General features: G+C 41.6%; 1 protein-coding gene across 1 annotated transcript in view; it reads left to right on the forward strand.

The window, feature by feature from the left end:
* The window catches only part of LOC121437374 (rho guanine nucleotide exchange factor 6-like), a 119,751-nt gene that overhangs the window by 43,340 nt on the left and 48,980 nt on the right, over window positions 1-27,431 (forward strand). Inside the window, 2 exon segments of the mRNA XM_041637258.1 lie at window positions 7,877-7,947; window positions 25,719-25,813. Coding sequence (XP_041493192.1) covers window positions 7,877-7,947; window positions 25,719-25,813 — 166 coding nt within the window.

Consider the following 27,431-nt stretch of genomic DNA (forward strand, 5'->3'; position numbering starts at 1 on the left):
GGGGCTTGTTTACTGTTTCAGAGGTTTAGTCCATCGTCATCTTGGTGGGGAAGCATGGTGGTATACTGGCAGGCTCTGAGAGCTACACCCTGATCTGCAGGCAGAGAGAAAGGGAGTCTGGGCCTGGCATGGACTTTGGAAACCTCAAAGCCTACCCCAAGTGGCGCACTTCCTCCAACAAAGTCATGCCTATTCCAACAAGGACACACTTTCTAGTTCTTCTAACCTTGTCAAAGATTTTCACTCCCTGTTGATCAAGTATTCAATTTTGAGCCTATGGGCAGACATTCTTATTCAAACCACCATATTCTCTTAAGCCTTAGTAACTATTCCCTCCCCTTACAGCTATCTTTCTACTCTCATGTCCTACATATATAATCTGTATTCTGTGTAGTTGGACTTTCTTGGTCCACTAGCCCCCTAAACAATGACACATACAACTTGTTATTAATTATGAAAGTTTTGCCTTTAGTTTAGGCTTGTTCTCAGTTAGCTCTTATAACCTGCTTCTACTACTCTACATGCTACCACGTCACTTATTTTAAACCTCTCTTCTGTTTTGTGTGTCTGACTTCCTCCATGTCTCGCTGGCATCTCTTCTTCTCTCTTCCTGGAAGTCCCATCTATTCTCCCCTGCTTAGCTATTGGCCATTCCACCCTTTATTAAACCAATCAGAAGATACCTTAGGCGAGACACAACTTTACAGTATACAAAATGATAATCCCAAAACAATTCTGTGTATGACAAAACCTGTAATATTTGTCTTTCTAAGTTTAGTTTATTTTGCTTAACTTTATAATCTATAGTTCTATCCATTTTCCTGAAAATAACTATTTTATTATACTTTTTCTTTTAAAGCTAGTCACACATAGGCCTAGTTAGCCTTGAATCCACTATGTAGGATGCGATGACCCAGAGCTTCTGATATTTCTGCCTGCATCTTTTAAGTACTGGGATTGCAGGCTGGTGTTGCCATACCTTGTTTATGTGATGCTGGGAATGGAACCCAGAACCTCATATATATTAGGCAAGCACTCTATCAACTTATCTATATTCCAAAGCCCCAGTTCGATTCTTCTTTACACCAGAAGAAAACTCTTCAATGTGAAGTTGAAGCAGAGGATCGTATGTGCTTTGGGGGATGGCTGGATTTCAGAGGAGTGGTGGGTCAGGATTCTGCCTTGTACCTGGCAATGGAGATAGTGAGAGAGAGTGGAGAGACAGAAAAGTGCATGGATGCAGATGTTGCTCAAGCAGAACCAAAGAGCGTGAGCATGAGGACAAGGAAAGAGACGAGGAGAATCCAAATCGAGAGGTTCAACCTGATGAAGAACTTCTTAAAAGAATGTGTTATCATCCATCTGTCTGCTCAACAAAGATTTGTTTCCCATGATTATCTTATTAATTCTTGTCCTGAACACTGGTGGGACAGAAAAGCATAAGAATGATTCTTATCTCATTGGCTTTCGGATTAGTGGGAGAAGATATCATTGCAATATAGTATGTTTAGTGATTTAGCTAACTACATAAAGTAATGGATACTAGTGATTAAGAGGGGTATATAACCCAACCATTTGGAGTAAAGGGGAAAACTACTCATGTTTGTATATATTTTTTATTATTTCCCTTCCCTTTTCTTCCCTTCTCTTCTCTTCCCTTTCCTTCCTTTTCCTTCTTTTCCCTTCTCTTCTTTTCTTTCCCCTTCCCTTTCTTCTTTCCTTTCATTTCTCTCCTTCCTTTCTTCCTCCTCTCTTCATCTCTTTTTTTGTCTCCTCTCCTTTCCCCTCTCCTCTCTATCCCTTCCTTTTATTCTCCCCTCTTTCTCCTCAAGTTCACTACATAAAGTTAGATGACCTTAAATTATTGCTCCTCCGGCCTCCACATCCAGTTGCAAGTGAAGTTAAAATTTTAGGAACGACACCCTTGGAAGAAAGATTAAAGTAGTTCGTTAGGCACATTGAATAGTTCCTGTTACAGTGATTTTTATAAAGAGAGTAAACCTGGCTCCTGAATCTCAGTGGTCTTCTGTCTTACTTTGGAATCTCCTCTTCTTCATGTGGTCAATTCTCTTTCTGTTTTACTTCCATATTGTTATCTAGCTAAGGAGGCTCTCCCCAGACGCCAAGTGAATAAGACCACCCAATCAGCTTCCAGAATTATGAGATAAGGAAACCTATCTTTTACAGGCACTTAGCTATAAATATTTTGCTATAGTGACAGATGATGGAGTGATAAATTGCTGGATTCCATTCAGAGAAAAGATAGAAGAAAGGTGTGTATACGTATGTGTGTGTGTTGGGTGTTGGGAGGTGTTAGTACTGACAATGAGTGAGCTTTGGAGCAATATCAAAGTTTAGCCTGGTGTAAATGAAGGTATTAAGTATTTTGTTAGGAAAGTTAGATGAGCAATAAAGTTTTGTTGATTTGAAATCTTTTCTACCCAAACTTTCTAGTTCTACCAAATTTACCTAGAATGTCACCAGAGGACATGCTGTATTCATTGTATTCAATGATTGTGGATAGCTGCCTTTTTATAAATTTCTTTCCATGAATTCTTTGCTGATATGTAAGCTTAGGAAGCAAGACTAGTCTTCAGAGAGGGTGAAAATGACTTATAGATTGATTCAAAGATGAAATGAGCATTCCATAGACACATTTTAAATCCCAGTACTGAACAATCTCTTTAATCCTTCCATGAACTTGAATCAGGAGTGGAACTGAAGAACTTGGGAAATCTCTATCTTTCCTCCAATTGGGTCAAAGGTATAGACATATGGTCACTTGGACAGTCAGTAATTCTGACAAATTCACACACCTAGCCTGGGAGGTGAGACATTCAACCTAATACTCAGAGTATTTTTGTAATGTCATGTAATGACGAAGCAAGCCCAGGGACATATAACCCTCCCCCTGCAGAGGGTTGTGCCAGGGGAGTGCTATGCAGTTTCCATCTCTTGAGGCTGTCATTTACAAGAACACTTAGTGCTATGGTAAATTTGTCTTCGGGGAGTGGCATACTAAGTTCTAGATTCCACTGTAGGTCTGGGGCAGATATTACTGTGCTCAGAGGCACAGAGGCAGTGCTTTCCCCTGCTCTTCGAGAGAAGTGTAGCACAAAGAACAACCCACAAGATATTATAGAAAGGCAAGAAATTGAGTAGTTGAGTCTCCCTGTCTCTGTCTCTCTCTTATACACACAGAGAGACACAGAGGAGAGAGAGTGAGCTTTCAGCACGCCCTTGAGGTTAAAGATGTAGTAAGTCATCTTGATGATAAAAACATCTCACTGAGACGATTGAACTTCAACGTCAGTGACATCCAGAAGCCACAATTGGGGTGGAGAGATGGCTCATGGTTAAAAGTACTCACTGCTATTTCTGAGGACCTGGGTTCAATTTCCAGCACCCACTTGGAGGCTCACAGCTGTCTGTAAACTCTAGTTCCAGGGGCTCCAACACCTTGTACTGGCCTTTGCAGGAACCAGGCATGTACGTAGTTTGTGCACACATATGCAGGCAAAACACTCCTTCATATAAACTGAAAATAAATAAAAGATGTATGTGTAACCTGAGGTTTCTCTCCCGCCCACCAGTTCCTGAATAACCACTCGGAGATTTAATATTACTTATAAATGCTTGGGCGATGGTTCAGGCTTATTACTAGTTAGATCTTACATTTAAATTTACTCATATTTTCAAATCTATGCTTTGCCATGTGGTTCATGGCTTGTTACCCCATTTTTTACCCGTCTTGCTTCCTTGGCAGCTGGCTGGCTGGCGTCTCCCTGTCTCTGCCCTTCTATATCTCTTCTTGGATTTCCTGCCTGGCTCGATCCTTCCTTGCCATAGGCCAAAGCACTTTTATTTATTAACAAATTAGAGCAATACACATTCACAGCATGCAGAAAGACCATACCACAGTATTTCCCTCTTTCTGTCTAATCAAAAAGGAAGGTTTTTACTTTAACAGAGTAAAGTTACATAAAACAAAATAGTTAGCAAGCAAGAATCTGTTACAATATCCAGTATAATTGTATTTGGCAAAATTAAAGAAAATACTCAAACTAAAGCCATCAGGCTTGGTGGCAAACAACAAACATCTTTATTCTCTGATCCATCTCACTGGCCCTAAAAGCTAAGGTTTTTATAGAGATTCTTCATTCATTTTCTCCCAAGACAGTCACTGAGAGTTACACCTATACTCCTAACTGTTGTGCTTTCCTGTCGCTTTAAGGGACAAGCCACGCCCACTTTCATTACCTCTGACCTGCCCGCTGCCATCTTGGGCCCTTCCTTTTCTGCTTCCTTGACGTACGTACTTTTTATTATAAGGAAGACCTGGGAATGTTATGGTTTTGGTCCCTTTAAGAGACAAGCCACACCCATTCCCCTCCCCATCCACTGAAGCAGGCTGATCTTCAGCTTCTGGCCTGAGCTTGCTCTCTTTTCCATCTTCCTCTCGGAGAGGCAGCTTTGCTTCTGCCTCTCTCCCCACTTCTCTCTTCCCCCCTTCTCTGTCTCTTTCTTCTCTTCTCTCTCTCCCTCTCTCTCTGTCCCCCCCTTCACTCTTCCTCCTCCATAACCCCCTGAATAAACAACCTCACCCTGTATGTCGGTTGTGTCTATCCATGTCTCTGTCTTCTGCCCGCCCGCCATGTGTCTCCCTGCCTGGGACCAGCCATTCCTCAGGGACCAGCAGCCGTCTCTGCCGGGGGCCCACTGCCTGCTGCCACATGGCCCGCCACCACTGCTCTGGGACCAGCAGCTGTCTCTGCCTGGGACTGGCTGCTCCCAGAGCCCGCTGCCTGCCGCCACATGGCCTGCTGCCACCATTTGGGACCTACAGCATTTCTGCTGCCTACTGCCACCCGGGATCTTGGAGCATTTTTTAAAAGAACAACACTAACACTCAGGATGCTGAAGATGGAGGATGATCATGAGTTGTCAGTCAACTGGACTGCTGGCAAAACTTTATCTTAAAAAGAAGCATGGAGTCAGGCAGTGGTGGTGTGTGCCTTTAATCCCAGGACTTGGGAGGCAGAGGCAGGAGGATCTCTGTGAGTTCTGGGCTAGTCAGGTCTACAGAGTGAGTTCCAGGACACTCAGGGCAGCATAGAGAAACCCTGTCTAAAAACAAAAGCAAAAATCACTCCCCCCCCCCCCCCAAATCATTGTGGAAGAAAGAAAGGGAAAAATCAAAAGAAAGAAATAAGACAAGATACATTCTCCTTTTCCATGCAAAAAATTTCATGCCAGGAAATACTGAAACAAGCATGATGTGAAACAAAGATTTTAAACCAATCTTATTTTCTCCAACTGATCCTGTTAAGGAGTCATTAAATTATTCGAGAAGATTAGGTGCATGGTTAATTGGATTTGTATTAAGGCAGATTAGGAAACTACTCTTCCTTATATATGAGACCCTGTCTCACAAATAAATAAAAATATTCCCTATTTTCTAGATTCTGGAGTAAAATCTTTTGTTTCATCCCCATTACTGATAAGTTATTTCTTAAAAATTTAATTAAATACTCCCCCTCTGTGTGTGTGTATGTGTGAGCAAATTAGAGGTGAAAGAAGAACTTTGGGAATTGGGAGTCAGTTCTCCTCTGCCACTGTGTGGGTCCAGGGGTCAAACTCAGTTTCTCAGCAAGGGCCTTTACCCACTGAGTCATCTATGGCCCCTGATATTGGTAGTGTGTTCTCTCTGTCTCACTCTTCCCTTCTTATTAGAGCTTTGATTATTTTATTAATTTTTTGAAAAATATGTAAAACTGTAACTCAATTTTCTCTCTAACAATTTCAGACATGTTTGTAATACATTGTTGCTTCTCCCATCCTTACCTTTGCTTACGTTTTCAAAGAACGAATTCTTTCTCTGTGGCGTTCAGTCATCCCAGTCATCAAGAAATCTCTAAAGCATCTACTTCCTTCATGTTTGATTCGCCTCCGTTCTTCTTTGCATAGTTAACATTGTGTTTCAATTGCATTATGCATTCCATCAGCCGTTCCTGCCCTTGGCTATGTCTTAGCAGGCACTCCATCACTGGAATGCACTTTTCTTGGCCTTGCTTCTGATTGGTGACAGCATCTTGCTGGTGTCTTTTATCCACATACTAACCAGATTTAACCTTGCTTAGTTTCTGAGATCAAAGGAGATGGAACATGTTCCATGTGTTGTGTCTGTAGACCTTGCTTTTATACTTAAAAAGTGATCTTCATTTCTTCATTTTTTTTTGTTATGTAGCTCAGTTGACCTTCAACTCCTTAGGCATCCTTAGCTATTCTAAAATTTATGACCGTCCTCCTGCCTCATCCTCTTTAGGACCAGGATTATAAGTTTGACTTACCACAGCAGGCTCAAAAATTTTATTTTTTATCAAGATTACTTTAAATAATAATTGAACAAAAAACTTAACTTGTAATCTTTATTTAAATCCTGCATCAGCTCCTGCCCAGTGCTATTGACCAAGCCCTTTAAGTAGTTTTGGCTCTGGGGATCCTATTGATTGGGGGCAGCGCCTCCTTAGGAAGTTCTGCCTCAGCTTTGATCTTGGTTTTGCCAGTTTCCTATCTGCATGACCTTAGGCAAAGGGCATTACATTCCTGGTTTCATGTCTTCTCTCCTTTGTAAAATAAGATGATCTCCATTAACAGAGTGCTGTAAAGATAAATAAAATGTCTTTAATGTTACTTAGTCCCAAATAAATATTAGGAATATTTTAATACAATAAAAGTTAAAATAAATATTATATGGGAAGTATTTATGAAACTGTATTGTGATAGAATTACAAGACTGTAGGAAAAGATGTGTGTGTATTCACACATACACATTCATAAAAAGAATGAAAATACATAATTGTTACTCAGAATGATGCTTAACTTTGGATAATGGAAAATCACCATGATTTATTTATGTTTTGGTATTTTTAATTTTTAGGGTTGTTCTGTAAAAAAGTCATAACTTGCAAAAATATTTTAAAAGAATATTAATGTGTGATGGCACACTCTTACTTGGCCATGTGCAGTCCTCCAAGCTTCAGAAAGGATGTATGATATAGGAAAAAAATGGAACACAAAGCAAAATGAAGAAAAGGAGACAATGCATGCTGGAAAGATACCATGCAATGATACTGCTAAGCATTTATAGCCAGATGTGGTGGTGCACACCTGTAATCTTCAGCACTTGGGTGGCTGAAACAGGAGGATCAGGAGTTCAAGGCTAGCTTGGGATACATGGCAAAACTCTATCTCATAAATAGAAATATGAGTGTTTTTCTGTTTTATTTTAAATAGAAGACTGTCCTAGGATAGCCCATGGTTGTGAGTTAATAGGTAAGATTAACTTTGTAGAAGGAAGGCAGCATTTTCTAATACAATATAATAATATTAAAACAATAAAGAAAACAGAGAAGCATTTTACAGACATTTTCAGCAAGTTGAAGATTATGATGATTTTATTGTTGGCACAGTAGGCACCCCCAAGAAAGGCACGGTTGGTATTATGTTCTTTTGTTTGTGTGATAATCTGCCAGTTACAAATACACTACAGTTTGCTTTGGTTTCACTTAACCTGTTTTGAATAAATTGAGTGAAGACTCTGACTTCCATAAATAAAGCCAAACTGAGAGGGATACTCTTGCCCTGGCTCAGCCATTAACTCTTTGGACTGCTCCTCCCTTGGGACTTGAGAAGTCTGAACAAGAAGGTTAAACTTTGACCTTCTGATGTTTAGTGATGCTTTCACTTACTTAAAAAGGTACATTTCCTTGATCTTTCCACTTGGAGTCTTTACAGTAGGTCAGCTGTCCTATGGTATCAAATGGCCACCATGGTGTTGTGTGGTATTAACATTATCTCAACATCTTTTCCGCAGAGAGACCTCTGTCCCCTAAAGCTGTCAAAGGATTTGACGCCGCTCCACTTACCAAGAATTACTACACTGTGGTGAGTGTTCGGAGGGCAAAATTGCTTTCACTCAACTTGGAGATATTTCACTTGTCAAACCACTGATAATTTTAAGGTGACACAAAAGGAATATGGGATAAGTTGCTTTGTAAGGTTCCCCGGCCATTTGCTTTGCAATGCTATTCATATACTTGCGGCAGTCTTACAGGTGGCTGGAGGTTTCACATCTACTGTACTGGGAAGCCAAACAGCTGACATGCTTCCGAACAAGGCCTACTGACCATGGTGGAAGAGAATATGGTTAATATGTAGGCACTATGCCGAAATCCAGTAACATAGCCTAACCGTGTAGTTACAAGAAGGAATGTCCCCAGGTTTCTAAGATGGAATGCGGTTTAAGTGATTGTGGTTTGTGATTTTACTTGAGAGTCAATCAACCCACAACAGCTGCTGGAGTCTTTTTAATTCTAGCTTGTGACGAAAGCCTGAAAGGAAGACTGCCTTTTGACACAGAAGGACGGATGAAACAGCTCTGACTTGAGCATAGCTATGTCAAACTGTATTAGCTATAAATAGGGTATGTGTAATACTCAAAATAAGCTCCGGTTTGAAGAAAGAAATTGCATCACTCTCCTTAATCTGTTCTCTGCTTTCCTTCATTTCCTTTCCAGACTTGGCCTAGTCACTAATGAAAAAGTCAAGTCGTCATTACCTCTAAGTTGCCTTGCCTGGTAGCCCTGTGGTCTCTCCCACCCACTACTGAAATACAGCTTCAGTTTTTACCCAGTGTTCTCCGTGCATGTGCACTGCATGCTCATTTGATTTTGTGCATGGATACAGAGTTTTTAATCATCTCTGTGCAGGTATATGAGTGTCATTGGCTTCCAGTGAAATACAGATGTTCCATACTGGTGATATGAACAGTCGGTGATATGAAAAATCAAGAAGGAACGTCACAGGTGCCGTGGGCAACAAATAGAAAAGAACTTTTTGTTAATGATTTCCTCTTGTTTCTAGTTATAAAGGCATGATTCAGCAAAGCTAGTCTCTCAGCTCCCTTCAGTCCCCATCAGTTCTTTCGAATGACCTTCTATTGCCTTCATTTTTAAGGAAAGGATGGAGGCAAATGGCAGTTGAAATTGTGTCGTGGCTTCTCTCAGTGGATCTGCAGCATCCCAGCATTCCACTGTGCCTTTCACTATCTTCTGCCTGCAACAGTTCAGAATGTTGACGGGATAAGTTGAGATAGCTCAGTGGTACAGTGTTGTCTAGTATGCACTGCATGGACTGCAGCTTGCATAACCTATCCACTATTGAAAGGCATATATATTGTTTCTAGCTTTAGTTGTTATAAACAAGTCTGCAGGCAGTACCTTAGTCTAGAATTTGATAAGGATCTACATGATAGATTCCTGGAATTTTTGGGCTCGAAAGATATATATGCTTTTAAATTTCTGATATATCAAATCTCAAATTTAGTAAAGAAAAGAGAAGGTCTTGGGTGTTGACCAAGGTTTCTGTCCTGACTGGTCCTGCAGCCGTTCAGTCCCAAAGAAACACACAGAGGCCTACATTAATTATAAACTGATTGGTCTATTGGCTCACTCTTTTATTAACTCATAACTTATATTAGCCCCTAATTTTTGACTGTGGTAGCCACATGGCTTGGTACCTTGCATCAGTGAGGCATTCTTACCTTGCTTCCTCTGTGTCTGGCTTCCTCTGTGACAGCTGCAGACTGAGTCTTTTCTCTTCCCAGAATTCTCCTCTTCTGGTCACCCCACCTATACTTCCTGCCTGGCTACTGGCCAATCAGCATTTTATTAAAATAATACAACTGACAAATCTTTACAAAGTACAAGACCATTGTCCCACAGCACTTGGGCAACTCATACTGGCCTGAAAGGAAAACATGTAGAGCTTTTGTGTTAGTATTACATAAATAATTTTTATTATTTATTTATTTTGTTGGTTTTTTAAGTTGTAGCTCCTGCAGCTCAGATTAGCCTTAACCTTGCTATATAGTCAAGGATAAACTTGAATGTCTAATCCTCCTGCCTCTGATTTGCATGCCCAGTTTGTTTGCTTCTTTTGGGGATAGTCTCACCTTGTTGGCCAAGCTGGCCTGAAACTCAGCACATAACCCAAACTGTCCTTAGATGTATAATCTTCTAGCTTCTGCTTTCCAAGTGAAAGGATTACAGGAGTATATTACTATGTCTGGCTTATTATTGTTTTATTACTGAGTACAGATAAATTGTATGTATTACAGCTAGATATGGTTATAAAGAGATTCTTGTTGGTTAGTTATTTTTTCATTCAAAATAATTTGGAGTTGAGTATTTAGGAAAAAAAATTGTGGCAATGAATTCAAAGTATGTTATCTGATTATCCTCTATGGATATCTGAGACAAATAAAAAAATACTACCCCGTTCAGAAAACTAGAAAATCATTATTCCACATGAAAGATGTCCCCATCTAATCTTACATCAACTCTCCCCTCTCAGCACTGTTAATACAATTAATACATATTCTTTACTAAATGTAGTGTCTCAGTTTTATGCTATTAAAAATAAATCATATAAATAACAATGAAACGATATAGAAAAAAGTATAAAGAAAAAAATAAGTAGCACTAATTTAAAATGATCTCTATTCATATCTAACTTTTCTGAGAAGTATATGTGTATAGATACACATATATCCATATATGTATATGGGTACATATTTTAACATAAAGATAAGATCTATGTATTCTTCATTATTCTCCTTCGTGGAAACTTTTCTTTTTTTAAATATTTATTTATTTACTTATTATGTATACAATATTCTGTCTGCGTGTATGCCTGCAGGCCAGAAGAGGGCACCACACTTCATTACAGATGGTTGTGAGCCACCATGTGGTTGGCGGAACTTTAACTCAGGACCTTTGGAAGAGCAGGCAATGCTCTTAACTGCTGAACCATCTCTCCAGCCCAAAAGTTTTCTATATACACATTCCAGCTATATTTATCTCTCACTCAAACTTAAGGTCGTTCATACAGTGAGTCCTCACTAATACAAACTCCCTTTACCTTGGTGCTGTGTGTTAGTCACATTCTCCAGAGAAATGGGAAGGAGAGAGAAGGAAGGGAAAGGTGAAAAGAGAGAGATACTCAACACACGAGAGAAAGAGTGAGCAAAGGATCTTAGTTTTACTTCGTTTTAGTTTTGTGTTTTGAGACAGGATATCACTCTGTAACCCTGTCTGGCCTGAAACTTGATCATGCTGGCCTCCTGAGTGCTGGGATTACAGACATGCAGAACCTCACCTGACTTGGTTTTCTAACAAGTGTTTGTTTATTGCCTTTCATTGCCCATTATAAGGTTGTGTTGTAAGTGAGAAGGGGATAAAACGTAAAGAACAGGAGTAGGGAAGGACTGGATGCATCTTAAATGTTAGGCTTTAAGTCATGTGGCTTTTGCTTTTGACACCCACCGTCCCCTTGGGAGTATAGGACAAATATGGCAGCCTCAGCTGAGAATGATGCAGAACTGGAAAGCACCAGAAGATGGCAATTCAAAACGTGGCCAAGAATCTTTTGTAGCAAAAGCAGGTGGGAAGTTTGTTCAAACTAAAGGTATTGGGGGGCCCAAAGTGACTTGCTACATAAATCTCTGCTCATGAATACGGGCATGTAGTGTTTTAATCAACTCTCTGACCTCTTCTTCATTTTTCCCCTTCAACACAAAGGTGGATTGGGTGATGGTTGGAACTAAAATTTGAGGATCACTGAGGAAAGGTTGAAGGGAGGAGGTAGGGTTCAAGGCAGGTCTTTGAAGAGGGTCAGAACGCAGCTCTACGCAAAGATCTGAAAGGGAATGCAGGCGTGGCATTTGTATGAGACAATGTGCCCATGCAACAGGGGCATGCCTGCCACTCGTCATGAGGGACCCACATTATGGTTCTTCCCCCACTGAACTGTCCCTCAGAAGATGGAACTCTTTATTTCCTGCAATTACTGCAAGTAGCACACAGCGTGAAAATACTCTTGGCAAAATACATGGCAAAAGCGACTCAGGGCAGGGTCTTTAGGCTCACAGTTGGAGGATGTGGTCCATCATGGAGGCGGCTCATGTTCCACTCAATCAGGAACCGGAGAGAGATGATTGGCGCTATTCTGCCCTTTCTCCTTTCTGATTCAGTCAGGGACTCCACCTTCTGGAATGTATCACCTGCATTCAGGGCACGTATTCCCTCAGCTAAGCCTCTCTGGAAATACCACAGATATGCCAGGAAGAATGACTCCCAGGTGTTTTTAAATTCAGTCAAATTAATAGTGATGATTAATAATTACGATGGTTAAATGACATGGTTTGCAGGACTGGCATGCCCTAAGACAGGCGAGACAATGGCTGTAACATGGCAAACCAAAAATCCAATGACAGCTTTTGTGACCCTTGCTGTGGCCTTCCACTGGCTACCTCATTTTTCCTCACTGATCTCTCTACCCACTCCCACCCTGAATTTTCTCGTCCATTTGGGAGCTTACCACCCCTTTCCAAATTTGTGTGTGTGTATGTGTGCGCGTGCCTGCGTGCGTGTTTGTGTGGCATGTTTGTGTGTGTTTATGATGTGTGTGTGGGCATATGTGGAGGTAAGAAGGTAATTTTGTGGAGTCAGTTCTCCCCTTCTACTTTCTTCTTTAAGACTGTCGTGCGTGCATATAATGTGTTCTGATTTACCTCTCAATCCCTTCTCTCCAATTCCTCCCTATCTGCCCTCCCAACTTTTGTGTGGTCTTTTATAAACACACCGAGTTCACGTACTGCTACTTGGATTCACATGGACATAGGACAATCTCCTGGAGCATGAATAACCTCTCAGGACCCACAACGCTGAAAAAAAAAAAAGGACTTAATTTCTTTCAACACCTGCCTCGAGCGCTGGAATTAAAGAGGAACCCCGCCATGCCCAGCCTCACCCACTTCTTATTCCACAGGATAAGACTTGACACAGGTCTCCATGGAGTCTCTTCTCCATATTTCTCACTAGTTTTTACCCTCTTTCTTCCTGTCTTACGCCTCCACTAATCTTTTCCACCTGAAAGCTGGAGGTTGCGGAAGTGATGGGATTATATGAGCTGGTAAGTCTATGGCGTGGTGTGTGCCGAATGAGGTTGCTGGTGTATTGGAAGCCAGTGACTTGGGGGTGTGAGATCAGTCGGTGCTCTTGCAGGTAGGTAGACAGTTTTACTGGCATAAAGTCAGATATGACATGAATGCAGAAACATAATGTCCTTTTTGCTCTCAAAAGATATTTCCAGCATGCTATCATTTTTTTTACAAACATCAGAATTACCACAGACTTCTACAATGTAGTTTTGCTTTGATGTAAGGTTTTCTGAGGTCACTATAGCCTTCCTTCATAGAATATACTTCAATTATCAGGCATTGTTTAGATATTTAGCTTCTTAAAATAATTTCTTCGTACTTTCTGTTATTTTTGTTTTTAAAAGAAGGTATGGCTGTGTCTCAAGATGGCCCAAAATTTACCATATAGTCTAGGATGACAATGAACTTGTGACCCCTCCAGTACTGGAATTGCAGGTGCCACCACACCTGGCAATTTCCTCATACTTACATGGCTGTTTCCTCTTAGTTCCAAAGCTGTATTTACTCCAAAGCCTTTGCAGCAAGTGTAGGGCATTTATTTTATGGGAAAATAATAGTCTAGGGTAGAGATACAAGATTGCCACTTCTTTTTCCATGGCTTCATTCCATGTGTTCTGTGCTGAAGTCAGGGAAAAGTTAGTTCAGCAAATGGAGGCTCAATGTCCTCATGGAGACGGAAGCAGGGAGGCACAGGCAGTGTTTTAACAAACATAGCCTGTCTTGGGAAGTTTGAAGGGATTTCATCCTAATCCAATTGTATTGCTCTCAAACTGGTTGGTCTGCCAGGCCTCTGCCTTCTGACTCACCACTGAGGCCTTCTGTTAGGGAACACATAGCCTTCTCTGTCTGTGTCCCTCCTTGTCCTTTCATATTAGACACCCTGTGCCCCGAGAAAGAACCAGCCTCCATTCATGGGCTGCTCCCTGGAGCTGGAAGACAGCGAGAAATGCCTGAGTGAGTTTGGGAAAGGCTCTCAAGCATCCTGGGGGAGCAACGCGGCCATTGAAACCGCTGCAAGGGCAGTTCTGTGTCGCGGAGTGCCCATCTCACATGCTTTGAGAGAAGATAATGTGATGAGAAAAATGTATTTTCCCTTTGGTGTGTGTGTGTGTGCACATGTGTGTTCATGTGTATCTGTGCTTGTATATGTTCAGGTGCACATGTATGTATGTGCATGTGTGTGAATGCCAGGAATCAACCTTGGGTGCTGTTCCTTAGGAGCCCTGCACCTTGTGTTTTTGGTTGGTTTGTTTGTTTTGAGGTAGAGTCTCTTACTATGACCTGGCGATCAGCATCCAGGCTAGGCTAGCTGGCCAGTGACCCACAGGGCAACACCTTCCAACCCCTCCCCAGCACTGGGGTTACAAGCAGGAGCTACCACCTCTGACTTTGTGTGTAGATCCGGTGAACCAGACTCAGTTCCTCAGGCTTGCATGACAGGCATTTTACTGACTCAGGTCTTTTCCTAGCCTCGACAAAGCTTTTGTCACTTTGGTTTTGTGAGCTCAGCATCCTGCCACCTCTAGAACTTGCAGTTGTATGAGTTTCCTTTCAGGGGTGCAGAGGAGTATGGCCGGGGGCGGGGAGGTGCTGTGGTGGACTCCTTCCTCCAGCAGGCTCCTTTTTCTTTTTCTTTATTTCACCAGGCATTGGGATTCAGGCTATGTGACAGAGGCAGTCCTTGAAGGGAGGACGAGGCTGTGAGATGGTTCATTATCAGACGTGTTCTTTGTAGAAAAAAAATGCACAAAAAGATGATTAGACGTTTCATTCCTTATTGAATTTGAGAGGGAAGGCATGATGCCACAGTTTGAGTTTTTAGTTCCAATACAGCCTCTATACACAACCACAGAAACACTTTCAAAAGAAGTGCTCTTTTATTTTTGAAAATTTTTTATATATTTTTATTTTATGTGTATCAGTGTTTTCCGTTTATGTATGTGTGCGCGCACATGTGTGCCTGCAGAGGCTAAAGAGGGCATCACATCCTCTAGAATTGAAGTTGTAGATAGTTGTGAGCTGCCTTATGAGTGCTCGGAACCAAATCTTGGTCCTCTGTAAGAGCAGCAAGTGCTATTAACCGCAAAACAATTTCTCCCAGTCCTTAGGTATATTCTTTTAATAAAGCAATAATCAGGAGTCTTGCCTCCTCCTCAATAGTTAATAAAATATAATACTCATAAATTCTAGGGCATGCATCGCTATTTCTATGAATACAAAAGAAACACCAGGGCTGGGCATGAGTATAAATGATTACCGTCACAGCTCGGCAGAGAGATATGACAGACAAACTTGAGTTTCAAAAATCACACAACATGCCAGGAAGACTTGAGCTCACAGGACTCAGAGCAGTTTTTATAAGAGAAGCCTGTGTTTTGACTAGTTTAGGGTGTGTATGTGTGTGTGTTTCCAACTAGGATGTGTGGTGGATGGGAGCATCATGCCACTGTGTGCATGTGGAAGTAAGAGAACAACATTGTGGAAGATGAGTCTGTGTTTTCTCTTTCCACCTTCACATGGGTTCTAACTCTCTAGGATTATATGGCGAGTGCTTTCACTTGCTGAGCTGTTTTTTGACCTTTTAAAACATGTGTTATTTATTTATTTATTTATTTATTTATTTATTTATTTATTTATTTATTAAAGATTTCTGTCTCTTCCCCGCCACCGCCTCCCATTTCCCTCCCCCTCCCCCAATTAAGTCCCCCCCCCCTCAGCCCGAAAAGCAATCAGGGTTCCCTGTCCTGTGGGAAGTCCAAGGAACCCCCACCTCCATCCAGGTCTAGTAAGCTGAGCATCCAAACTGCCTAGGCTCCCACAAAGCCAGTGCGTGCAGTAGGATCAGAAACCCATTGCCATTGTTTTTGAGTTCTCAGTAGTCCTCATTGTCCACTATGTTCAGAGAGTCCGGTTTTATCCCAGGCTTTTCCAGACCCAGGCCAGCTGGCCTTGGTGAGTTCCCAGTAGAACATCCCCATTGTCTCAGTGTGTGGGTGCACCCCTCGCGGTCCTGAGTTCCTTGCTCGTGCTCTCTCTCCTTCTGCATGTGTTTGTTTTTATTTTGAGACAATGTCTAATGTAGCTGGAGTTCACCCCTGAATTTGGTATGTAGCTGAAGCTGTTCTAGAACTCCTGATCCTCCTGCCATCACCCACTCCCCAATTTCTGGGATTAAAGGTGTACATGCCTGACTTTATTTTCAATTTTTTAAGCCTCTATTTTTTACAAAATGACTGTATTCATTTAGTAGTGTGCAAAGGTTCCCTTTTTTTCCCAATCAATGTCTTTAGCCTTTTGTGGATCTGGTTCTCAAGCACGCCAGACAAGTGTGCTCTACCGCTGACTTAAGTCTCCAGACCATTCTTTTGTCTTTTCAGCAATAACCAAACTAACAGGTATGAGATCAAAGCCCTTTAATTTGTGTTTCCTTCATGATAGGTGGCACTGAATATTATATACTTACTGGTGACTTAGTGTTTTATTTTGAAAAGTGTATATTCAGATTTCCTTTTGCTCATTTTAAAAATATAGGGTGGGCTGAGTGGTGGTGGCGGCACATGCCTTTAACACCAGCACTCAGGAAGCAGAGGCAGGTGGATCTCTGAGTTCAAGACCAGCCTGATCTACAGAGTGAGTTTCAGGACAGCCAGAGCTGTTACACAAAGAAACCAAAATACTGATAAAAGTATAGGACTGTTGACAGGGGTTTCTGTTCTGCCTGGTCCTGCAGCCTTTAAGTCCCAAAGAATCACACAGAGGTCTACATTAATTATAAACTTATTGGCCCATTAGTTCAGGCTTCTTACTAACTCTTATAACTTATATTAGCCCATAATTCTTGTCTTTGTTAGCCATGTGACTTGGTACCTTCTTTGGCTAGGCAATCACATCTTGCTTGCTCTGTATCTGGCTTCCTCTGTGTCTGGGTGGGTGAAAACTGCAGACTGAATCTTCCCTCTTCTCAAAATTCCTGTTGCCCCGCCTATATTTCCGGCCTGGCTACTGGCCCATCAGTGTTTATTTAAATTGAAAGTGACAGGGTACAGACCATTGTCCCATAGCATAGGGTGGTTTTCTTGGTTTTGTTTTGTTTTTTTTTTTGGTTTGCTATTGAGTTCTTTGCATTCCTTATATATTTTGGATATTAATTCCTTTGTAGGTAATAGTTTGAAAAGATTTTCTTTCATTTTGTAGCTTGTGTCTTCATTCTGTTCATTGTTTCTTGTGTGTGTGTTGAATGTGTGTGTACATGCTCATATGTGTACATGTATGTGTATGCATGTACATGTGGAGACAAAGAGTCAGTATTGTGTGCTTTACTCTTTGATTTTATTTATTTTTGTTCAGACAGGGTCTCACTTTGTAGCTGGCCTGGGACTCAATACACAAAATTCACAGGATATGCCTCCTGGGTGCTGGAAATAAAAGTGTGTGCTATCATGCCTGGCTTTCTACCTTACTACCTTAGTTTTTAGATAAAAATGAACCTGGAGATCAACCTATTCAGTTAAACTGACTAGACAGCAGGCCGTAGGGTCACCACTTCCTTCTTCTTGCATGCAAGCATTTTACCCACTAAAGCCATGTCTCCACCTCTTATTTCTTTTGCTGTATTGGTCTATTTTTTGCGTTTGTTTCTTGTGCTTTTAGTGTCATGTCCAAAAGAAGTTATCACCTAGATCAATGAAATGGAGATTTTCCTCTGTTCTTTTTTAGTAGGTTTGTAGTTTTGAGTTTTGCCTATAGGTATTTAATCCAGCTTGCGGATATTTGTGTATGGTGTGAAATAAAGGTCCATTTTGATTCTTCTGCATGTGTGTATCCAGTGTTTCTAACAGCATTTATTGAGTAAGCTGTCCTTTCCCCATTGTGTGTTCTTTGTCACTAATGCATTGGCTGTAAAACGCATAAATGTGGATTAGGTTTTTTATTGCATTTTATTTACTTATTCTATGTGTGTATGTGTGTACACATACACATGCACCACAGTGCACACGTGGAGGTCGGAGGACAACTTATAGGAATCAGTTCCTTTCTTCCACCATGTGGGTCCTGGAATCAAACACAGGCCATCAACTTTGGCAGCAAGCACCATAACCAGCTGCGCCATCTTGCTGGTCCCCTTGTTACCGTTAACTATTTGTTGCCCTTGTTTTATGTTCTATTTTTCCTACATTTTCCTGTTTTATGTTGTTTTAATTGAGTATTTTATATGATCACATTTCTCTCTTTGACATACCAATTATATATATAAATGTGTGTGTGTTTTAAATATCTCTTATTGTTTATTTACTTTGTTTTATGTGCACTGGTGTGAAGGTGTCAGATCCCCTGGAACTGGATCTTCAGACAGTTGTGAGCTGCCATGTGGGTTCTGGGAACTGAACCCGGGTCCTCTGGAAGAGCAGTCAGTGCTCTTAACCGCTGAGCCATCTCTCCAGCCCCAATGTGTGTGTTTTTTCATTTGTTTTATGAGATAGAGTTTTGGCTGGACGCATTATGTAGAACAAAGTGGCCTTGAACTCATGCCTCAACAACCAAAGTGCTAAATTACAGGTGTGTGCCACTCCACCTGGCTTCTGTTATATTAAAAAAATGTTTTTATAGTTGCCTTACAGTTTCCAATATAAATTCAAATCAAATCCAAGTTTATTTTCTATTTTGTAGTTGATTTATGAGAGTGTTATGCAGTACAAGTGCTTGTACAGGTATGCAAGCATGTACTCGCATGTGCGTGTGCATGTGCGTGTACATGTGTGTGTGCATGTGTGTGTGTGTGTGTGTGTGTGTGCATGCGTGTGTGTGTGTATACAGAGACCAGAAGAGCTGTCATATGTTCTGTTCTATCGCTGGTTTTCTTAATCCCTTGGGACAGGGTTTCTTACTGAACCTGGAGCTAGGCTGGTGGCCAACAAACCTCAGTGATCCTCCTGTCTTTACCCCCACACAGTGTTGGCATTAGCAAGTGACCATGCCTGGCTTTTTATGTGAGTGCCTGCATCTGATCAAGTCCTCATGCTTATGCAGTGAGTGCTCTTACCCACTGAGTCACCTCTTCAGTCTTCTCTTGTTTGTCTTCTTCCTCCTCTTCTTCTTTTTGGTTGCTTTTTGTTTTGTTTTGCTTTTTTTGTTGTTTTGGTTTTTGAGATAAAACATGATGGTTAATTTTCATTGTTAACATGACTGGATTTAGACTCACCTAGGAGAGATTTCTGGGTATGTCTGTGAGGATGTTTCTAAGAGGATTAACCAAGGAGAGAAGGCCCACTCAGAATGTTGATGATATGTCGTCATGATCTGGGGTCCTGAACTGGATACAAAGGGGGAAAAGGAAGCAGCCAGAATACCAGCATTACCTGTTCACTGCTTCTTGGTCTGCTGAGATGTGAGGATGAAGTAGTCTCAGCTCTACCTTCCTGCTGCTAAGGAGCTACCTGCTCTCAATGATGGGCTCTACACCCTCAAACTGTGCGCCAAAACAAGACCTCTTTTCACCTGCTTCATGCCGGCTATCTGGTTACAGTGACCATGAGAAAAGTAACAAATACACAGGGTCACACGTAGCCTAGGCTGGCCTTGAACTCATTATGTAGTCAATGCTACTGTAGCATGAAAAATAAAAATCCAGAGATAGATATTGGGTTTCAACCCAAAAACCAGAAAAGCAAAACAGCCAAGCCACTAGAGAAGTCTTGCCTCTACCAAGGCTGGGCAACTGCAAACTAAGCAACCTAAATAGACTAAGCAGCCTAGGCAGCCTAGGCAGCCTAGGCAGACTAAGCAAACTAAGCAGCCAGAGCCTCTCTCTCCTCCCATTTTATATTCCCTCTAGTGCTGGGATTAAAGGTGTGTGACTCCCTGATAATGGCATTAAAGGTGTCAGCTACCACCACCTGGATTTGTTTCAACATTGATCTTGTGTAGCCCCAGGTGACCTCGAACTCACAGAGATCCATCTGCCTCTGTCTCCCAAATCCTGGGATTAAAGGTGTGCACCACCATTGCCTGACTTCAGTGGTTTAGCTTTGTCCTTCTGATTTTAGGCAAGCTTTATCTATTAAAATATAACTGAAATATCACTATAGGCTGCCCTTGAACTCCTGATCAGCCTGCCATTTCTGAAGTGCTAGAATTGCAGGCATGTATCACCACACTGGGCTTCCCAGTTCATTTTCAAACAACAGTACACAAAGAAATATTCAATATTCACAGTTAGTAAAAGTATCTTATATTAATTAAGTAGTCCTTAATTCTTCTCTCCCTTGTCTTATATTATTAATACCTTCCATTTCACTCACACATAAACATGCCTAAGTGTATACAGGTGATACTCATGTAATCAAATGCATTATTTCCTTTGGTACTGGGGATAGAACCCAGAGCCCAACTTTGAATAATTTATTAGCTGTTGATTGCTTGGTAATAGAAAATTAAAATTATTCTTTGACTACCACTTTTCCCCTATGAATATTCTTTTCTTCTTTATGTAAATCCAGGTTTCTTCCCTCCATCACTTTCCTTCCGAATATCCTTGTATAAGGGAGGAAACATTTGCTTGAGCTCACAGTATCAGAAGGTTCAGTCCAAGGTTCTTGTCTCTGTTGACCTTGGGCCTGTGTAGAGTAAGGGCGGAAGAAGAGGCAGTTCACCTCACAATGGGCAAGATACAGAGGCTGAAGAATTTCTAGGACCATCTCTTGAAAATCAGGCCCCAAAGCTGATAATTTTCTTCAGGGTATTGTTGCAGTGTCTGAGAAAAGTCTTTGTGTCTGCTTTACTTTTGAATAACAGTTTCGCTACACCCCTAGCTCCTATGGCTTATTCCTTCCTCTTTATTTTTTATTTTTATTTGTTTTTATTATTACTTTATTAATACTAGGAATCAAAATTTCCACTTCCTCCCCCCTCCACTTCCCTCCCGCTCCCCCACTAACCTTCCCCCTCCCCCTCCAGTCCTAAGAGAGGGCAAGGTACCCTGCTATGTGGGAAGTCCAAGGCCCTCCCCCCTCCATCCAGGCTTAGGAAGGTGTGCATCCAAAGAGACTAGGATCCCAAAAAGCCAGAACATGCCATAGAGACAAATCCCAGTGCCATTATCATTGACTTCTCAGTCTGCCCCAATTGTCAGTCACATTCAGAGTCCAGTTTTATCCCATGCTCATTCAGTCCCAGTCCAGCTGGCCTTGGTAAGCTCCCATTAGATCAGTCCCACCGTCTCAGTGGGTGGACCAACTCCTCGTGGTCCTGACTTCCTTGCTCATATTTTCCCTCCTTCTGCTCTTCAACTGGACCTTGGGAGCTCAGTCCAGTGCTACAATGTGGGTCTCTGTCTCTATCTCCACCTGTTGCCGGATGAAGGTTCTAAGGTAATATTCGAGATAATCATCAGTCTGACTACGGGACAAGGCCAGTTCAGGTTCCCTCTCCTCCACTGCCCAGCGGTCTAGCTGGGGACATCCCTGTGGACATCTGGGACCCCCTCTAGAGTCCAGCCTCTTGCCAACCCCAAAATGGCTCCCTTAATTAAGATATTTTCTTCCCTGCTCCTGTATCTGTCCTTCCTCCATCTCAACCATCCCACTCCCCCAAGTTCTCCCCAACCCTCCCCTTCTCCCTTCTCTCTCCCCCTCTACCCTTCTCCCACCCCACCCCATGCTCCCAACTTTTGCCTGGTGATCTTGTCTGCTTCCAATTTCCAGGAGGATCTATCATTTCTGTAGTTTGTTGCTAGCTTATTCCTTTCAATAAGAGACTTTGCCATTTTCAACCGGAAGCCTGATGTGATGCGCTGGGGAAGAGAGACTAGAGAGCAGGTGTTGAGTAATGTGGTGGAGATCTGTGGAGAGGGGTGCATTCTATTCTCCCATGATGGTGTTCTAGTCTTTGGGTGAGCCTGAGCTCCTGGCCTCTGCTCTTCATTAATGCTTCTCAGTGTCCATTCTTAGATGAGACAGGATGGCTAGCGGGGCCTGGGGTTGGTCATTTCTCTTCTCCATGACTATTGACAGCTGGCTGGAATTTAGATGTTCTCTTTTCCGTGTCACTTAGATTCTCATGTCAGTTAGATTATGATCTGGTAAAATAGTTTCTCCCGAGGGCTGACATTGTTAGGAACTAAAATGTCCCTCTGTTGTCTAGCTACCAGAATATGCTGTTATCATAATGGCTGCTTTCCTTTCCTCCTGCCTGAAAAATAAGGGTATTTCCTCTATTTTTACTGGGACAAAATTCACAAAAGTATAAATGTGTTTTCCTGGCACTGAGCCCCTTGAGTGGTCAACTTTCATTCCTCCATTGTAAGTGCCCAATAGTTTGTCAGTTACAGCTAAGTTTTGCTACTCTAGTCTTGCTTCCTGTGAGTCTTTGCTCCTGTAGCTTGTACTTCTCAGGATCTGATTGTCTATCCACTCTTGTGGAATAGTTGTTTTCTATAATCTCATTCCTCACAGATTTACCATTTTATCCCACTAACTATTTTAGAAGGGAGTAAGGACCTCCCAGCCCCTTGAATGCTAGATGAAAAATTAGAAATCACCCCTCCTTTAAAAAAATATATTTATTCTTTTAAAATTTCCTTCATGCATACAACAAATTTTGACTACATTCACCACTACCACGCCTCCCTCCAAACTTTGCCTTCTTTTTTTTAACCCATTACGTCCAATTAACCCAGTAAGCACAGACGTTTTAAAGATGAAGTGCCTTTTTTAAATATAGGCATTTGCATCTATAATTAGTTTCTTGAAGCATCACTTTAATTAAAACCAATACGTTTTCATATTTTTTTAAATAGAAGGTCTCACGTATTCCACGTGGGCCTCGGACTTCCTGTACAGATGAGGATGATCCTCCTGCCTCTGCTTCCTGAGAGTACTGGGATTATCAGTGTGAACCACCACACCCAGTTTGTATGGTGCCGGAGCTGCAGCCCAGGGCGCTGTGTCTGCTAGGACTCTGACGACGACCGAGCTCCAGATCCAGACTTTGTAGGCTGAACTTGCTTTCTCCATTCTTCTCAAAGCGGTTTCTAGCAAGTGACCTTTATTGTAACTAGATTTTTTAAATAGGCAGCAGCAGCTCTGTTCCATCACTGGGCTAATTTCAGAGAGCAGCACTTCTTCTAGACCTCCGAATTTACTTTTGGAAAGAATAGATTCTGAGCAATAGGGAAACTGAAAGCAGACAAAAGTGGCTGTCGGCAGGGCCTGTAGTTTAACCCTTTACTGCTCTCCTTCTTGGGGCACAGAGTCTTCTTGCCCAGGCTAGCCTTAAACACACTGAGTACACAAGCTGGCCTCAGACCATTTTTCTGCCTCCTGTTTCCCGAGTGTTGGGATAACAGGCATGCACCTTTATGCTTAGCAAACTCTTAGCTTTGGAAACCATAGTGTGGCCTTCTAACTCACTAATTCCCAACTAAGGTGGCATTGCCCTCCTGAGCACGTTTTTGATGGTCATAACTGAAGCATGGGATGGAGTACAGCTGGCATCTAATGGGTAGAGGTCAGGGGTGCTGCTTAATTTCCCACAAGACATAGGACTTTCCTCTCCCCACAGAGCCTTCTGGTCTGAAAGTCCAATAGGACTATGGTTGGGAGCGATGCGTTTAGCCTCTTAAATTGGCCAGAGCGTTTGCCGCTTGCCCAGTACCTACTTGTGTAACATCTCACCGCCGCTTCACAGTGGTCCCTGTAATGTCACAATCTGAGATGAGGTAGGCTATGCCTTAAAACTGAGGCAGCCTGGAAGCCAGTAGCACAGTTGGGACTGCCATCTCCCAGTTCACCAGAAAGCCAGTGGCTCCTTGGACCCCTGCTGTCTTCTGCTACTCCACTTTTCATCATGATTTGTCTTGTGAGTACTGTCACTCCGTGGTATCCTCGAGGACTGTCGCCAGGACCTCCTCGGATACAGATATTCGGGTCTTTGATATAAAATGGTCCAGCATTTGTCCATGGCCTTTCTGCATCCTCTCCTACCCTTGAGATAATCTCTGCCTATGCTGCCTGCCTGTGTATGTGTGGCATGCGAATAATTTTTATATCATTAAATATGACTAGGGATTCTGGAAACTGAACCTAAGACCCCACATATACCAGGGCCAGTGCTCTACGGCTGAGTTACACCTTCAGTTTTCGTTGTCCCCTTCTATCTTGACAGTTGATCTGACTAAGTTGCTCTGACTGGCCTCAAACTTGCATCAGGCCGAAGGGTAGCTGGGATTAGAGCCTTGTGTTGTAGTATAGACATTAAAGAATAATGGCAGGGGGAAATCCATATATATTCAGTTCAGGTGATAGTTTAAAACTATTTTCAATCCAAAATTAGCTGACTCCCATGGAAGCTGAAGTCCTATAGAATGCAGTCAATGTGGAAGCCACAGACACGCAGTGTCCAAAATGTCCAGTGTCCATTTTGGTAGATGACTGGGCTTCTCCAAGCCACAGGTTTCTCTCTGTATTGTAGCTCCCCATTTAAAGTCTCCATCTTCAGATATGGTGGAAGTTCCCTATCTGTAAGCAGCAAAGCCATTGGTATAGGAAAGATTTTCCAATGAATTAGAAGATGTGAAAAACTCATAGCAAAATATTACCTTGGTCATATATAATTGGTTAAAATGAGTTTGTTTTTTTTTTCGAGACAGGGTTTCTCTGTGGCTTTGAATCCTGTCCTGGAACTAGCTCTTGTAGACCAGGCTGGTCTCGAACTCACAGAGATCCGCCTGCCTCTGCCTCCCAAGTGCTGGGATTAAAGGCATGCACCACCACCGCCCGGCTGGAATGAGGTTTTATCTGCTTCCAGAACAGGCTGGGAAATGGGAGATGGCCTTGCAACCGGTGGGGAAAGAGAACTTGTGTATCATACACTGGTCGGTTCTATAGACTTTATGATTAGCTCAGTGTGGTGGGTTTCACTGACGATGTACTTTCAGCACTGCAGAAGCTGAAGCGTGTTGATTATGGTGAATTTGAAGTCACTTTGGGCTCCTTAGTGAGTTCCAAGACATTGTGGACTAGAGTGAAACTTTGTCTCAAACCAAGAACAAAAAAGAATTTTGTGTTATTAATAACAGATAATGACTGAATTGTTCTCATTAAATTCTTCACAGCACTGTCTCCTTTTCTATTTTAATTGTTCATATGAGCACCCTTTGTTTTTACTGAAAGACCAGTTTTAACCCTGCTTAAGAATGTACTATATATTATTTTGTTCCATAAACATCTTATCAGAAACAGTACACAAATCAAATCCTTGATGGTTTACGTCATAATTATCCTTGAATTCTCTTAGTCTTGAATGTTTTGTAATTTTATTATTCATATAATGGGAATAGTGAACCTTTATTAGTTAACCTACCCCTTTTCTTCAATAAAATTATTTAAAGCAGTACCATGCAAGTGGTAAGGCTCCTCTAGTTGTGAATAATTTTCAATAATTGTGTTCATATAAGTTATGTCATATAACTGGTTGCCAGATATTTATTAAAATATTTTTCTGGTGTGAACTAAAATACATTTGTTTTTCATATTGGGACATTTAGCACCAGCCTAAGTAAACTGAGATGCTTTTTCTCTAGGAGTTTGATTAGAAAATCTAAATCTCTGACCTTGGACTTGCTTGACTGTTATGAGACCTTATTCTTGTGTCTCTACAGGTGTTACAGAACATCTTGGATACTGAAAAAGAATATGCCAAAGAACTTCAGTCGCTTCTGGTTACTTACTTAAGACCCTTGCAGTCTAATAACAAGTAAGACTCTTTAAACCCTTAGTAAAACAGAGCAAGATAATGTCAGCACTTGGAGGCATTATTCCTAGGCCACTGAATAATTGATTTTGCCCTTTAAAAGAATCCCCACAGATCACAGGCTGCCAAGAACATGGTCAGGGCAATGGCAGTTATGCAAAACATAGCTTTTGGAGAGCTTGGCTTGTTTTCTGTGGAAGGAATGAACTTCTCTGAGATTCTGCCTATGATAATTTCTGTACTGGGTATTTTTGTCTCTTTTTCGCTTAATATTTTTTAAACTTCAACACTTGGCACTAAATAATTATACATCCTTATAGGATGGAGTGTGATATTTCTGTACACCTCTACAATGTATAATATCAGGTCAGGGTAATTGGCAGATCCAGCAGCTACTGCGAAATATGCAATTACTTTTCGGCATCCCTAGAAACCCTACTGCGCTGTAGAACATTCAGAGGTTATACCTCATCCAGCTGTACCCGATACCCCTTAACTGTCCTTTCTGTATTTCACAATCCTCCTTAATCATCTCAAATTTTGGTAACTACTCTTCTACTCTCTGTTTCTGTAAGATTTGCTTTAAAAATATTTTTAGTTAAAGAATTTCCATGCAAGTGCATATTTTATATACTAAGCATAGTCCTCACCTCCTTGCCCTCCTGTTTCTTGTCCTACTCCTTCTTATTAGTCTTCTTTGTTCCCCTACACACATACACACACACACACACACACACACACACACACACACACACACACACACACACAATGTATCTATATAAAATAAATAAGAGGCAACACCTGATATTTACCTAAGACTGGCTTAGTTTGTTTAATATGATTTTTTCCAATTACATCCATTTTCTTGCAAATGACATAACTTCATTCTTCTTTATAACTAAACCCTTTCTTGTACATACATAGCACGTTTCCCCTGTGCATCCCTCGGGCACTAGACACCTGGGTTGGTCCTGTTGCTCAGCTATCATGAGCAGGGCTGCAATATTAAACAACGGATTTGCTCACTAGTGCTGCAACATGAACCAACGTGCATGTGCACAGGATCTGTCTTTCAGTTTTCGCACTTCCTGTGCATTTTAAAGGGATGGGTCCGGTCGTACCATATAGAAAATGGATTCCTTGGTACTTTTATTTGGAAATCACATAAATTGGAAATTCTCATGCTAGCTCTGACTCTCAGTTGCCAAGCCAGACCTATTTCCCATGCTCCCAAGGTGGAAAGAGTGTGGCATTTTGCAAATGTTTAGGAGAGCAAAATTCCAGCCAGTATTTCATTCAGGCGCATGGGAATGATAACGAGGTGGAAAGCATTCTGAAAGCAAAGTGTGCAAAACTTACTAAACCGGAAATGGCTTTCGAAAGTATGAGCTGAAGACGGAGTTTTCATGAAAGCAAAATATATGTTAATACTCCGTAACCAAAGACACCATCAATTTGACCATTTATTGTTTATGCTTGTAGGGCTGATGGATTTAACTAATAATGACTGTCCCTCTTTGCTACTTTAGCTGTTGAAATTTCGCTAGTGATCGTCATCTGTAAGTAAAGTAGAAACATTGGCTCACACAGTGGAAGACAAAATGCTCCCCTTGTACCTCAG

This window comes from Microtus oregoni, unplaced genomic scaffold (genome assembly GCF_018167655.1).
Source record: "Microtus oregoni isolate MIOR12 unplaced genomic scaffold, Mior012 000052F_002, whole genome shotgun sequence".
NCBI lineage: Eukaryota > Metazoa > Chordata > Mammalia > Rodentia > Cricetidae > Microtus > Microtus oregoni.